We start from the raw sequence: 16,809 nt of genomic DNA, 5'->3' as shown, positions 1-16,809 counted from the left end.
GTCAAAGTATTTTGGCGTTAGTTTTTAGATGTATTTATTTATTTTTTCTTTTCCAAGAAAGCAAATGAAAAATTAGGGAATTTAGTCTCACAAATGTATATAGTCATAATGAACGCGGGACTAATCCTAAAAACGCCTAAGTCGATTTTATTTGAAAATCCTCCTTTGTCAACAGTCAGAAAAGGGAGCTAAATCCATGGCGAGGGATAAAATATTTTCTGGATGTAACAAGCCCTTACAAAATTTCATACCCAGCCTCTGGCAGACAACAGGGTTTTTTGTGCGAAGTGGCAACACCGCTGCGGAGCCTAAATTAAGCTGCGCGGCTCGGATGTCTCGACTCCAAAAGCAAATCTTATCCCGGAGGTTCCCGTGGGAACGGGGTCAGATATATTTGACTAACGCTTCGAAAAGGCCGAAAGGCTACATCGACGTATGTATGTATAAATTCTTTTTATTTTTACTGCTTTTGTGGCCGACTTTTTTTCTTCTTTTTTTTCTGCGCGCGGGACCGCTTTGACATACTTCAGTTCTTCTTATTTGCAGGATATTGCAAATTTAGAAGTCGGGTCATGTTTGTGACCCGGGACAGTCCCCACGTAAAGAAATTCACTGCATGGAGGCTGGAGGCGAATATTTCGGGAGACACAAGGAGGATCATCCGTGAAAAGGCTACACACGCAGGCATTTGCCGCTGCTGAGATTTTGCAGATTTTGATACGTTCCTTTATCATTCAGAAGTTCTTTATTTTATTTGTTTCCATCTTGAATATTCTAATTCGAAGAGGTAATTCCCCGGAACATTCTGTGCAGGGTTCAGTAAATTTATATTGGAGTAGAAGAACGAAAAAGTTGAACAGTCGAAGTAACACTTCGGTGTAGTAGTCGAAGTAACATACTATTGGTGACCTTATGCAATTTTTCCGAATGACCCTTCACATGTTGTAACAATCCACAGGAAAAGTTTTTTGCATGGGAATTTTTCAAGAATCAGATTTTTAATGGTAGCATCAAAGCTACGAACCATTGATTTCATTCCTGCGCGGTGCGGTGCTTGAACCGTGGGACACCCTTTGTACAGAAAGAAAAACCAAGCGCCTTCATTATTTCTCATTGCAGAGAGTAGATTTGAGGGGCTTGGAAGACAAGGCGCATAACTGCAGTTTTTGTTACTTCGAAAAAAAAAAGTTTATAGTTCTGGATTTTTCTTGGACCTATAAAGTGCTCCGAATACCTTCAAAATTTACAAGTGTTTGTCTCACGCCTTCATGGACGGCTTCTGAAATTTTCAGCTCAGTTGAGCCAAATTGAAGCCAGCAGTTAGGTTTAAAGAGACGGTAGGTCGCACCTATCCCACGTCCCCTCTAAAAAAAATGCACTTATCCCATCCGTTGTTTTCTCCGCGTCAAATGACTTCCTGAGAAAATCGCTTGGTTTTCTGATAGAACCTTGAATTACCAAAGAATGCGCACGACTCAATTTTGATGAAAGACATGCTTCCGAGCCCACGATTTTGCTTTAATTTCCATCCTTCCTTTTCCAACATAGAAAATCACAAAATGGTCTGGATCTCTGCTGTTTCCCCTTCGCCTGTCCTTCCTGTTTGTATCCACTGTGCCTTTAGTGAGGTCCAGTCGTTTTCACGTATCTCACCTGTTGAGCATAACGAGCTTTGGCACGCAGCAGAGGCGGCTGGGTCTACTCGAATTTTTAGAACTGCACTTATGCGCCTTGTGTTCCAAGCCGCGCATTTGCGATTTTGCGGGGATCCAACGAGCAAAAGTAGTTCCACTCAGGCCTTGCTAATGAGAAAGGTAGAGAGCCTTCATTTTCTGGGTCTGCAACGCGGACATCCATGAAGAACGAATAGTTGCGCCTTGGCATTTACCACCGAGACAGCCTCGTGCATCCATCGGCAAGGAATAGTTGCATTCATGAGTCATCACTGCGGTTTTGCGTTGGGTGTCCTAAAACTTGTACTTACGCTTTTTGTCCTTTCCTTGGTGACCAAGTCCATTCATTTGGAGGTCCGGTGATTAGCGTCCAACAAAAGCGGCAGAGCGGGGCTCTCCGCCTTTTCCCGCGCGCTGTGACGCGAGCAAGGTTGCCGGGTTGCGCCCTTTAATTAAGATCTTTTAAACGGGTTTAAATGGAGAATGTTCTGATTTTTCAGCACAATCTGGCAACGATGGACGCGAGGAATGGGAGAAACTTTTCGTGCGAGGAAAGTTTTGCGGGGCGCTCGGAAAAACCTCTCGTCACTCGTATGCCCGGTGTTTCCGGTGGATTACGGCTGTAATTATCGCCGCGAGATGAGGATGTGAGCACGGATGATTGACTCCTCACTATAGTTCCACCAGTGACAAAAGGGCGTATCTCTATTTCCATGTGAGCCGTGAAAAGCTTGAAGTTAGATTCTGCCGTGCTAAGGAAAAAACACCGCATGAACCTTCAGGCGTTGCTAAATTTCTATTGGTAAATCATGAATTTTCGGGAAAATTTGTAAATATTTTTCCTCCGTTTATTCAAATAATTTTGTTCACAATTTCACCCAATGTTCCTAAAAATTTCAAGAAAAAAGATCCATGACTTTCATAAAAAATAATTATTTTCTGAGAGGAAATTTGGCAACTCTCGAATGTTCATACGGCGCTTTTCCTTAGCGCGGCAGTATTGAGGAGAGGGCTCACGAGGAAATTGTGATACGCCCTTTTGTCAGAGGGGCGACGGTATCTGAGTGGCCGAATTGCGGACAGCTCCTCCATCCACAGGAAAAACATCGTTGGGACATTCTTATGTTTCTCAATGGACGACTGGACTGACGTGCTGAGGAAAAACTTAGCGTGATCATTCTAATGTCACCAAATTTCCTCTAAGAAAATAGTTATTTTGAAATTCTGAAATTTTACGATATATTTAAGATAAAATTCGCAACGAAGCTCTCTGAAAAATCGGAAGAGAAAGAATTATGAATTCGTCTGAAAATTCGCGATTTGTCAAAAGAAATTCGGTGACGTCTGAAGGCTCACAAGTCACAAGGCGTTCTTCTTTAGTACGGCAGTGGACAAAGTACAAAATTAAGAACCCTTTAAAAACTTTACGTAGAATACGGTGGACGCTTTGCAAGTTTTCGAATTAAACTCATAATTAAGAAAATGTATGTTCTTTACGTCAATTCGCACTTACTGCAAACAGAAATGTTATGGATGAACAAGTTTCCTCGTAGAGTTACATTATTTTGGGAGAAAAATTCAATACATCTTGTTTTCACAAAAATGTTTCCAGAAGAAAAAATTTCCCTGCATCTTTCCTCTCTTCGCGGGAAAAACTGAAGATATCTCTTATTAAAAAAGGAAGGAAAAATTATTGCGGGTTTTTTTTTTTCACGTTAAAGTGCATGTTTATGCCCCAGAGTGGCATAAATATGAACCAAACCGTGCGCACTTTACTCTGTCATATTCTTGAGAACGCTTTCCATTTAAAAAAAAAAAAAAAAAAAAAAATTAAAACTCTAATTCCGAATTCTCTAAAGTGCATTCACAAGAAGAGTATGGGCACTCAGTCGTATGCAAACTGCCTAGGGCCCAAAAATGAAAGAAACCTTGAATGAAAAGAGAATAATTGTTGCCAACTTTTATCAATAAACATTTATTTGCGAATAAGGAATTTTGCAGATGTAAGGTTAAAAATAGTTTTCAATATAAATCGATATAGTGTATTATGATTTTGGCAAAATTGGCTGTAAAATAATCATATAAAGTCAAATTTTTAGTAATTTCAACCCATGTCTGTATGAAATCTCCACCAATGTCGTGCCTTAGACAGTCTCAAGTACCCTAAAACGGTTAAGTGAATCAACAATGGAACGTGTAGTGTTCATTTTCTCCGTATGAGGGTATTTTAGACTTTATCGCGTCATAAAACCTCTCAAAACTATATAGACCCCGACAGATATCCGGGAGTTTTCATTTACTTATCCTTCGGTGCAACACCGTGGAGGTTCGCCGGCGATATTTAATTTAAAAGCATTCAAAAGCTGAGAGGAAACAACCGCGAGACCCCGATTAAGTGAAGAGGGGGATCCAAGGTGCTTGAATTCCGAGGAAACTCGAGATTTGAAGCTTTTATCCGTTTTCCACGTCACACTACACGACGTCTCTATCTCTTCCTGCGAGACCTCCCCCCCCCCCCCGGATCCCTCGGATCACACCCTCTCGATGCCGCGTTATTTTTTCATTTAGTGGCTCGACTTTCCTCTTTCAAGTTCATCCGTGTTTTTAGCCTGCTCGGAATTTTTGAGGCCTCGTTTTGCCGTCGCTTGACTGACAAAAAGTCGTAAATGAATTTGGAGATGAGCTCAGGGAAGCATTATGTTAAATGGACGATAGGGTTCATTGCGAAGTGCAAATACGTCCTTACATCAGGAGGCCGACGTTGTTATGTCACCGGGATCGATGGGCACATGACCTTTTAAATCCAATTAATCGTTCATCAACATTTTTCAGACCAAACATAACCTTCCAAAAGCCTCGTTTTGACCTTTGGAAGTTTGAATACTAAAATATTTGAGACCAGAGACAATATTTTACAGATACCACGCACTCATGATTCGATCGATGTGATTGGATGAGAAAAAAATTCGAGTCTTTCTGGGAAAGTTGCCTTGGACATTATGCTCTTTGTAACTAAAGCATAATAATAAATAATATTAATAAAACTCGTCATTTTTAAGGAGAGGCCTCTCCAAAGCGGAAGTATGTCGGGTTCGGAGTTCAGTTTGGTTGATTAATTAGGGTTCGATTATTCTGAAAGTAGGAGCTTTTGCTATTCTATCCTATTCCTTGCTGTTTCCATCCATTCCTCGCCTGCTCTCTTCACAATCTCGTCCATCCATCTTTTTCTACGTCTTTCTTTCCTTCTTTTTTATGTCGGGTTTCCATCTCGTGTTGCACATTATTATTGTCTTGCTCCTTATTTGTTCCACTCAACTCTATTTTAGTTCATTTGCAATCTCCGAGATTTCAATTCAACTAGTGCTAAACTTAAGCAACCTCCTCCTCTAAATCAGCTATTTAAATGTTTAATAAGGACGTACCTGCGTTTAAAGAGCTATTATGGTAGAATCACTCGGCTTTATGATGCATCCGCCCTTAAAAGTACTCACGGAAAAAAATCAAATCGGAGATTTAACAATACATACATTCGAGTCGCTTTACAGCGCGCCCGGGCGCTCTGCGACACCTAACCGGCATCCTTGCCTATCGATCCAGAGGTCATCTGGTAAATGGCATCTTGTGATTTCATCTTGAATGCCACCCATTCACGATTTTACTGTACGTCCCCTACGTCTTCTCCCATGAGGAACCCAATCTATCTAAGATTTAACAATGCAATTGTTAAAAAACTGCCATGTTTCAATATATAAATTTTACAATAAAAAAATGCTACTTTAATCACACCCGTAATTACTATTGTAAAATGTACATTTGAAACATGGCGGTCACTTTTTTAAAGAATTGAATTGTTAAATCAGCAATCCATTCTTTCCAGTACTCGGCCGAAAACTCAATATGTGAACATTTTGCGGTCACTTATCTTGAAAGAGGAATAACAAGATCGACACGGTCTTCTTCTTATTTTCTTTTTCTTCTTCTTCTTGTTCTTCTCCTTCTATTTATTTTTCCTCATTTTGCCAACTTTCAATAATGGCTACTGTGTAAAGCGTTGTTGCTGCGTTGTTTTTCTCGGCGTGTAGTCGGACGGAAGATGGGGAGTGGGATCTGAGTTGGTGGCAAGTGAAGATGGCAGGTGATGCGGATGCGTGTTTTTGGCCGGGATGAATCCCTAATCAAGCGTTCGCTCGGCGGGTGATTAAGATGAGCGCTCGCTCCATTTCCATATCACCGGATCCACCGCCAACTTTCTCCAGAAACTTTCTTCGCGGCTCAATGCCCCCCCCCCCCCCCTGCGCGCCACCCTTTCCGTTCCAGGGAGGAATGCAGAGCAGATTAGCATGTTGATCTCCTAAAACAGCACACGCCGAACTTGTTCCACCGGGCCGTAATTCCGTGTTCTCCCTGGATTCCTCCATCCAGATTCCTTGCAGGGAGTTCCGTCGCACAATGGCAGTATTTCTCATTTTCAGGCCGACTGGGTGACCGTATTCTTCTTCTTATTTTCTTTTTCTTCTCCTTCTCCTTGCCTTCTCCTTCAATTTCTTTTTCTTCTATTTATTTTTCTTTTTCGATTCTTTTTTCCTTTTTCTCCCTCTTCTATTTCTTCTTCTTCTTATTTTTTCTTCTTTTTCTTCTTTTCCTTCTACTTCCTCTTCTTTTTTCTTCCTTCTTTTCTTTTTCTACTTCCTCTCTCTTTTTCTCCTTCTATTCATTTTTCTTTTTCATCTTCTATTTCTTTTTCTTTTTTTTTTTTTCTTTTTCTTCCTCTCTAATTCCTTTTCCTTATATTTCTCATTTTCTTATTTTCTTATTTTTATTTCTCTTCTTTCACGATCGACTAGGGCATAGTTTGTCAGGCCATCTAAAACCGAGCACATTAAATCATGAATACATCACTGTCAGTAAAACCTAGAAAAAATTGGACCACGTTTGGCAGAAAGAAACCAAGCCACATCAGCTATTGCCACTTTCAATTGGGCAGTTTGAGTTGTTACAAGGGGAAGTTTTTGAGGATTCCTTTAAAAATGTTAAAGAATTTGCTTTGTACTATGCAAAAATTCACCGAAATTTTCACAAAAATCCGCACGACCGTGTTTAAATAAAAAATTATGTACTCAATTCCATTTGGCAATAGCTGATGCAGCGTAATTACATTCTTCTTAAAACGGTCCAATTTAAAAAAAGTTGTCATGTTACTTTTAAGATGAATTGAACATTATGTTTCAAAAGTGAGCCTCTAAGTAAGGTATGAAGAAAAGCACTACGTAACGAAATTTTCTTTAAAATGTTTTTAGGAAACGAAGGTAACGCTGCATTGCTTATCTAGTCTTTCAAGCACCACAACTAAGACAAACGAAATTGAGCACAATACACATACAGATAGAGCATGGGAAGGAACGCACATTGATGACGGCGCGGCGCAGAGATGCAACTATTCGTGATTGATGGATGTCCGCGTTGCATCTGCAAAATTGAAGGCGCGCTGGCGTGAGGCGCAAACTCGCTACGCCCGACTCTATGCAGACGGGTTCAAAGTTCCCGTCAATAAGAGTTCAACAGTAAACAATGCGATGAAGTTGAAATTCTCCTGAAGACTCCATTGTCTCACCACTGCGCGACTCTTAACAAGTCGCTCGTTGAGCATTCGAGTTGCGTCTCAAGTTGCGCCAAAAGAATCCGGTGGTGTTTGCGGCGCGCCGACTCCCGGAAACAAAGCTGCAACCGACTAGAAACACGAAACAAAGTTTCCTCCAGTTAGACAGTGGTCCGCCAGCTCAGTTAAGACAATGATGCTTAAGCGATATTCGCTCAACAGTTGTGCAAAATTATTGGATTCATTGGCAGAATATTGCGTCAGTATTCACGGGAAAAATGAAATTGCTCATTAACAATTAAATTGTTAAATAATATGTCCGACATGTTTCAATGTAGAATTTACCATAAAAAATGCTAATCTAACCACCCCGCGGTTAAATTAACTTTTTACCAGTACATTTGAAACATGCCGGACACATTTTTCAACAATTTAACTGTCAAATCAGCAATCCATTTTTTCCCACGTTGAATCAGTGCTTAAAAGGTATCATCAATGGGTTTCAATAAGTGATAGTTGGGTTGGCACAAGAACAGACCTGAGGTATAAAACCAAATTTTGAGATGTTGCCAAGGATAGTCGGACGTATTTCTGCTACATGGAACTAAATGTCAATTTTAGTTCCTTTTGCGGAGTAAAGAATCCCAGATATAGCGCGCTCTGTCAAACGGATCCAAGCGCCATGGAAAATCATTATAAGCATAGGACAGAACGAGCCCGTCGTTCGACTGCACTGCCCTGTTAAGGAAAAACGCCGTATGAACCTTCAAGCGTTGCCAAATATCCTTTGATAAAACACGAATTTCCTAGTAAACATATGAATATTTTTCTTCCAATTTTTCATGTAATTTTGTTCGCAATTTCAACTAAAGTTCCTGAAAATTTAAAGGAAATTTCATTTTCCTATTCATTTATTCCCTTCTTCAGTCATTCATCCGCAGTATTCATTGAGTTGTGAATTTTCCAAGTCACTGTTGCTAACAGGCCGTATTTTTCTTATGTTTCAGGAACGACCTCAAGTCACCAATAGAATCCGCTGATGTCTCCTCACAAAGGTATTTCATTTTTATCACTTTGCCAGTGCGATCATTCTTAATGTTTTTCTTTCCTTTTATTTTCTATTTTTAATATTTTGAGAGAGTTGAAGGATGGGAATTTCATTTTTACATCACTCTTACATTTTGGCTATGATTCATGTTACAATGGTTATAAGGAATTTTCGTTAAACAACAGAAAATGACGCCAATAATTGGGAAAGATATCAATCGTTTTTGATAAATCAATGAAATTCCAAGCAGAACTTAGCAACGTTGCAATGCAATTAAGTTCCCTCAGATTTAGCTCCCTCTTTGTTCTTCTCTTAAATAGGGGGACATAATATTGGAAGCTACGGAACAGCCCCACGTTTATTTCATCGTAGCTCGGTCTCGTTCACTTTTTCGTCAAAATCTCCTAAAATTCTTTTGGACCTGCTCCGCGGCGAATAATCCCTCCTGTTCTGGTAAAAATTGTTTTTTGTGTATGCGCTCTTTCTTTCACTTTCCAGAAGGACCGTTCGAAGAAGAGAGACGTAAGTCTAACGAGATCGCGATGGCGTTTACGCTCTTATCCAACAAAACAGTTCCATTCTGCTTAAGCCAGTATTATGTAGGAACGTGCACCAGCTCAAGTAAGAGGCTTTCAACATCAGCGAAAAGAAGCAGCTTTTTTTATGAGGCTTGTAAACATCGAGAATAAATTTTCTCGCTGCAAAGGCAAGCGCTGTTGCCGAGCTGTTGACAAAACAATGAATTTCATTAATCTGTAGACGTGTCTTAAACTTTTTTTTGACAGCCTACGCAGAAAAAAGTCGTTCAGAGACGATGTGCGTCACTAATATTGAGTGGGGTGGAGGGGGGGGGGGGGGTTTCAGGGAGGTTGATAAAAAACATCAGACAAATTCCTGCCGTAAGCAGTGGATGATTCTAACGAGACTCTCACAAAAGAAAACTTTTCGCATCGAAAAAAAATTACTAATCGAATAGAAAGGAACGACCATGGGATCATTTTGTCAAGTTGGGTCGAATATCGTCGCTTTTCTGACAAAGAACTATCTCAATTTCCGCATGAGCCCTAAAAATCATAAATTATTATGTAAAACAGTTTGCGTGAAAATTGTGGTACGCCCTTACGTCAGGCGGGCAACGATATTTGGTGCGTATTGAAGGCCAAACGGAAAAAGGCACCAGTAGTATCCCCAAAAATAAGTTAAGTGAGGCTCAATTTTTTTCTGTTTCAACTGAGAACGAAAAGTTGCGTTCAAGCCAAAATTTTACCTAAGTTACGAACATAGTAATACTACAATTTTCAATGGTTTTTACCTCTTAGGAAATTTGTTTCATTTCAGTCCGTAAACAGACATAAATTCGTATTAATTTAAGATTGTGGGGCTTTTTATGTAGTCAATACGACTTAAATACGCATAAAGTTCACTAAAATTGCTCCCTTGAAGACGAAAAAGTTTGTCAAACGGCGGAGAGATAGCTGCCCTCCTCAAATGACGTGTAGAGCACAGTGGCAAGTGAAACGCGAAAACGTCACCTATACAACAACACCTTGATGCAACTATTCGTATCTGATGAATGCGCGTGTTGCATGACCAAGAATTGAAGGCGTTTTCGCCTCCTTTTCAATGAGCCACTAGACAGGACGCATTACTCTACGCATTACTTTACTTACGCAGGACTTTGCGCATTATATGATGTATGATTTCTGATCCAAATTTCACGCAGAACATGATTTTTGCAACGAGACTGTTGAGAGTAGCTCTTAACAAAGATATTAACATTTTTCGATGCATAAATTGAAACATTCCGCTCATAATAGAAAAGGAAATAATCTCCTCGAGTAAAATCATACACTAAACACTATACCATGACAGTTTCTATAGTATGAAGATGTGACAACCTGAATCCGGAACTCATGTTTTGCGTGGAATTTTGGAGAGGAAATATTCATCGATGGCCAAAGTGCAAAACCACGTATCTCCGTTTGCGATGTTGCAGACTTCCCACCATACTCAATAAATTTTTGGGGGGAACTAGTCCACCTTATCGTATTTTTGGAAAATTCCTCAATTTTTCTTTTCTGTCATCAGAATATTGTGTATAGAAATCAAGGTGTAAAGTTGGTTTATATCTTTTTGAAAAAATAATGAAGGAGTGGGAATGTTGAAACATCGCAGCGAGAGCACGTGGTTTTGCATTGCAGTCATCGATACCAGAAGAGGGCGGCTCTTGACTTGAAAACACTGTTTTCATTGGCTCTCTGGAGGAAAAATGTAACTTCCTATTGTCTTGCCTGAAACTACGTCATTTTCTGCGCCCATACGGCTTTCTTATATGTATGTCGCGTTTTTTTTTACAATTTAAATGAATTACGCCGTTTTAGCTGCTCTAGTGATTTCGTCTAAAAGAGATCGGACGAATTTTGAAGGAAACTGGATTTCGAAAATTTGACACTTACTGCTCTGTTAGCCATGACGGGAGTAGAGACGGATTGGTTATGAAAAGTGGCAACAAAGGCGTCACGTTTATCGGGATTCGATCCCGGGGATTGGACCGAGGCCGGGGCGAAAGTGCTTAGCAAATCGGCATTAGCGCGTTAAAGCGTCAGCGTGAGGTTGAGTCGTTGCCTTTGCCGTGCGCCGTGCGCCCCTCCGCCCCGCTTCGGAGACACAGGTGCTCGCCGGGGGAGCCTGATCCGATTTGCAGCCCTGTCGCTCATACACGCCCCCTCCACCCCCTCTCCCGTCGAAAGCGGGTTTTCCCGTCAACGCCATTCGGAACTGAGGCTCCGGAGGCCGGATCTCCGGTCCCGGAGCAAAGGGTGTTACGTACTCATATCCGAGCCCAATTTCATGACAATGTGACCTGCCAACCGATTACTGAAATTTATAGACACAGTCGTAGATAAAGAAAACCAATGGGATGGAGTGATCCTACTGGTGAAAAGTAAGTAATAGGCGGTAGCGTCATTTCACTAAAACCTTGGGGGAGGGAGTGGCCAAATATGACCCCTCATGATATCGAAGTAAAAAATTGTCCATCTCCCGTTTACACGGCAGCGAGAGATTCTCTCGTCGCTATTTTTCGTAGAATATAGTTGAATAACAATTAATTTAAAAAAAAAAAAAATCAAGTTTTCAGAAATTCAATCAATTTGTCTCGTTTTAATCTAGGTTTCCTTAAACAAAATCCCCCCCCCCCCCAGACGCCACCGGATAGACTAAGGCGGAATAGACAAGGCGATTCGGCACCGAGGTTCCCGAAGCCGGATATTTGGTATCGGAGCAAAGGGTGTTACGACTGTTACGCACTCCAATTGGAGACGAATTTGATGAAGATACGGGACGATTTTTGAAATTGATGGACAAAGTGATAGACGAAGAAGACCAATGGAAAATAGAGCGATCTTATTGGAGTAAGCGGGAGGTTGAAATTGGACAGTACGTATGAACTAATAATCGTAACGGACGGTAACCTCGCGAAACGTGAAATATTTTGGTTCGACATTTATTTCAGCAATTTTCATCGCGCGGATCGTGTTCTACGCGAAATTTAGTGAAAGACAAGTTATGTATTAGAGTGCTTAAATTCGTTAACCGTGTCCAGCGGTTCGTCATTTTCGAAGAGATAACTACTGTATACGGAGTATGCTATCTTGCTTATACCTTCATAATTTAAGGCGATATACTAATGTGCGTCTTTCTTGGTGTCGATTCCGTTTCCCTCAAAATGTCATTCAGAAAACGGTGCTGCTTTTAACCGTGTGAGTTTTAGAGAGGATTTCAAGTCTCCGAGACGATGCATGAGACGATGCAAAACGAAGGCTAAAATTAGGAATATCAGCGTGATGTAATGGATGATCAGTCCTTTCTGACAAAATTCATCAGGGTTGTTTCTCCTTTTGGAGGGAAAAGCATCCCCCGCACATTGACTTCGATGATTGATCAGCGGTCGAAATGGAAATTTTTGTTTACGTCAGAATCACCTGTTAGGAGGCGAATTTTATTTATAGATCGTACACCCATCTGTTTCCGGTTTTCCGAGTTGTCATTGGTGATGAAATGAGAGGCTAAAATGAAATAGGCTGGATTTGAGTTTGCATCCTAGAGACAACATACTTTATTTGGACGTATTTATGCTAAAAACAACTATGTGGAAGTGGAAAGATGGGGTGTGCTTGTGGAAGCTGTATAAGAAACAATGTAAAAGTGGATAAAGTTCCTTTTGAGAAAATAAAAAAGCGGGATTATACATTAAATCAAGAGGAACTGAGCGCTAACTCGTGAGCCGTTGTGGACAAGGCTCATAAGTCATTAGTCCAAGAGTCTCGCCACCGATCTCCCTGTCGTGGCTCCTCGAACGTTGCAGCTGACGTCACTGGCGCTTTTAAATTCCCATTCATTCATGTGGCCCGAGCACTAACGAGCACACCCATCTTTTCACCTCCACATACTTTATTCGCATAAATACGCCCATTTTAGTGTTGTTATGTCAACATTTGCTCCGTGTTTTTGATTCATCTGTACAATGGGTCAATCTTGCGCCAGCGCTAATTAGATAACATTAATCCATTATAGTGGTATCAACCAATTTTTATAGAGTGTAAGTTTCTTTAGTTTTCTGAGGCTTCTCAGTGTTTTTAAGAAAATGCTTGCTCCAATATTTGCCAAGTATTTTTTTTAAAATCGTGGGACTAGTTTTTGAAAAATGTTCACTCGAAATTTGTTCACGATATTTTTCTTAATATTTTTCTGAAAAATTGGTCGAATTTTGATACTTATACGCTCTACCTTCTAGCGAAATCTTCTAAAATTTCAGAAAAATTAGGAGAGTAAGTGCGATATTCAGGGTGCGTCTGGCAGGAAATTTATTTTTTCCGTTGGATCAAATGTTCCTTACGGTCTCTCAGGAATGATTCTCATGAATGAACTCATATGAAATTCCGGCAGATTCTTTGCCCTCTATTTTTTTTATTTTTTTTTTTTTCAAAGGAAGCAAGCACGAATGAGCCTCAGTCATTGATATTCTCAGAGAAATGATTTCAAGAAAATGAAGCGAAAAGGCACGGAAATAAGCGCATCAATGGTAAAAGGCGTGATAAGGGCCGATTGATTAGATCAAAAAGAGCCTTTCACTTGAAGAGCGACAATGGTTCTAAACAGTTCACAAAAGGCAGCCTGACTGAAATTTTCAGTGAACTGCCGTGGTTGCTGATTCAAGCCTCGAAATACTTTTTTCTATCCGTTTTGAAAACTTAATAATGAAACAAAGAATCAAAGCCTGGAATTGACCATATGCCTCGGCAAAGACGCTCATGTATGGTCTTTTATGCAGTTAGGATATATTTTTCGCTGGTTTCTGTGGAGAGTTAATTGCCGGTAATACTACCACAGAGGTTCTTAGAGAGGAACTTGCTAGTTAGGGGATCTACAGCATCATCGTAGAGAGTATCATTACATATGGAAGTGAGGCCTGGCACTTGTAGATTAAATTGAGGGAATTCGAAAGGCAACTGAAATGGACTTTTGGCAGAGATCTGCGGGGGTATCGCGGAGAGAGCATTCGTAAATGAACGAAGGATGAAATAAATGTAATGGGTGTTGAGAACGATATTGGGCACGAAATCAAAAACAGGCAGCTGGTTTGATATGGATGGCAGATGGAGGGTTGCCCAAACAGGTCTTTGATTGGATGAGGACTGCACGGTACACCCGCGAAATCGCCTTCATTTTTTGGATATGCAACACACATATCAATCGAACACGAATAGTTGCATCAAGGTTTTGTTGTTGAAATTCCGTTCTCGCGTCTGTTTGCTCAATGTACTTTGGACTCTATTTGAAGAGGGCAGCATCCCCTCCGCCGTCTGTAAAACTTGTACTAATCAAGGCTGCAGTTTTAATTAACTTCATTACAGTATGTAAGTCGCTTTGGCTACATAAAACGCTTCAATATCCTGACTTTGATTTTTTTTTTTTTTTTTTACAAAAATACAAGTGCAATTTTTCTTCGACCTCCTGGTAGAGGTTATAAGTACACTTCGCGATGAATCCTGTCGTCTTTGTAACCACTAAATGGTTTCTCGATCTCATCTCCAAGTGGACAACATTTCGCAATTAGGAATCTCAATTTCCGGACTATCTATAAAAACACGTATTTGCCCAGGGAAACTAATGGTTTATACGCTACTTCTAAACTGATTCAGAGATTTTAGTTCGTAATTGCAAAACGTAGGCCAAGTCTACTTACGCCCTTTTGTCAGCCAAGGTACGATTTATATGAAATTGCGCTGATTTTTGTGTACAACGAGAGGATAAATCAGGACAATTTTCGGTTAGAAACCCCCCACAGTTTCCTATCAAAAACACAATTTGCGAGTTGAGATTTTGAGAGGTTGTTGAAACGGTGAGTTGCAGTTACGTTATTTCGTCTGAAAACGACGATTATGGCACAAAGACGCACCCGACCGTGAAACATTTCCGGCCTCATCTCATCACTCTCTGCGGATTCTGGAAAGTTGAAAGGCACCTGCAAAGGGGCCCACGATGCTCTAAAGCTCTGCTGTGCTGAGGAAATACGTCGAATGAGCGTTCGCATGCGTTGCCAAATTTCCCTCGATTAAGTGTAATTTTGCCGGAAAGCTTGTGGATATCTATCTCTCGATATTTTCCAGAATTTCATTCCCAATTTTCCAGTATTGAATTTGAAAATTTCAAGGAAAATTTTTACAACGCTCCTCAAAAATTGACATTTTAGCGGAGGAAATTTGGATCAAATGTGTATGAGGGGTTCTTTCTTGGACGGCAGTAAAACTGAGTGACAAGGGGGGGGGGGGGGGCGAGAGAAGCGGCGACGGTTGCACTTAAAACGGCGAGAAAACATTACGTAATTTATCACTCCGATTCCACGTCCACCGGGAACACTTCAAAGGGCCACGCGGCAGCAAACGCGTAGCCCGAATAGAGATATTATTAAGCGCCCGAAAGCGCCCAAGAGCACCTATCAGGGTGCCGCTCCTGTGCGAAGCAAGATTTAGGCCCACGTTGAATTTTGATCGGGGAAAATCTCTGTAGTTCACACTCGAATCCACTCGCACCTAAGCTATAGTGCCTCACGATCAAATGGAGCCAACGAATCAACAAGGTCAGACACTTTTTTGTCAAATTCCAGCGGCCCGGAGGTATTTGATGGGATGGGTGAGCCATCTTAGCTGATAATTATTTCATCCAAAACTTTCTGAGCTTGGTCATGTGATGCCTCGATTTTATCGTGTGACAACAGCTCTTGAGTACCTTTCGATGCTGCTATGCGCAAAGGAAAAGGTATTGGTCACATAATCCGACAGGTTTAGAATAGGGCCAACATATTTTAGAGGCCCCGTTCTGATATGGTACATTGGTAAATGTATTCAATCGAAAAATAAAAACGTGAATCGATCGACGTTAACCGCGATCGACACCGATTCGATCGGAAAATGATTGAAAATCCGATCGTGACATGAATCGATATAAATATGTCGGATAAAATAATGTAGAAGTGAACCCATCATTTTCATTTCTGATGGGAAATAACATGGAGATTCGAAACCATAGGTTTGTTTCGAATTTAGCCGATTTTTCGGTAGAAGTATGTCCATCACTCCATTTTTGAGATTTTGCCGTTTTTGTCGGTGTATTATCTGTTCCATTTCTCCAAGAAACATTTAAGATCTTGATTCTCGAAATTTCAATTTTCTTCCTTTTTAGTCGACATCACTGACTGTTACGTCTGCTCTCTGGTAAAAGAGAAGAAAAAAAGAGAAGCTGAGGACAGAGGGGGGAAAAAAGTAATTAAGTAGTGGTAGAATGACCTTATTTTTACCAATAGCCGTAATATTGGAGGCCATTTACACCTCCGGAAAAATTAACACGAGAAAGTTTACAAATACAGAAGATGGAGAAAGAAGAAGAAAAAAAATTGGAAGAAAAGTAGAAGGACTTAGATAGAACAGTGGCGTGACTTGCTCTGCAATACATCGATTGATTTGCCATTTAAACCTATGCAAAAGGATCGACGAACAGGTTACTCGCAACGAACACCTTAGTAATCGATTCATTACCATAGCTTCACATGGGAAAATATCAAAAATCGACCATTCACGTCTCGCCACTTAGATAAAAAAGGGGAACAGTGGCGTTGCGTTTGCGATATATCGATTGATCTGCCATTTAAACCTATGCAAAAGGATCGATGAACAGCTTGCTCGCAACGAACACCTTAATAATCGATTCTTTACCATAGCTTCACATGGGAAAATATCAAAAATCGACCATTCGCGCCTCGCTACTTAGATAAAAAAGGGGAACAGTGGCGTTGCGTTTGTGATATATCGATTGATCTGCCATTTAAACCTATGCAAAAGGATCGATGAACAGCTTGCTCGCAACGAACACCTTAGTAATCGATTCTTTACCATAGCTTCACATGAGAGAATATCAAAAATGGACCATTCACG

At 40.6% G+C, this 16,809-nt stretch overlaps 1 protein-coding gene across 2 annotated transcripts in view; it reads left to right on the top strand.

Annotated features, from left to right (window-relative positions):
- LOC109030866 (arrestin homolog) overlaps positions 1–16,809 on the top strand; it is a 389,313-nt gene that overhangs the window by 272,358 nt on the left and 100,146 nt on the right. For both annotated transcript variants that reach the window (XM_019042046.2, XM_019042047.2), the window contains one exon: positions 8,277–8,324. In XM_019042046.2, the coding sequence (XP_018897591.2) occupies positions 8,277–8,324 (48 nt within the window). The remainder of the gene's footprint in view (positions 1–8,276; positions 8,325–16,809) is intronic.

Source organism: Bemisia tabaci, chromosome 5 (genome assembly GCF_918797505.1).
Source record: "Bemisia tabaci chromosome 5, PGI_BMITA_v3".
Lineage (NCBI taxonomy): Eukaryota > Metazoa > Arthropoda > Insecta > Hemiptera > Aleyrodidae > Bemisia > Bemisia tabaci.
The sequence above is the reverse complement of the archived record's forward strand: the minus strand, read 5'-3'. Positions and strand labels throughout refer to the sequence as shown.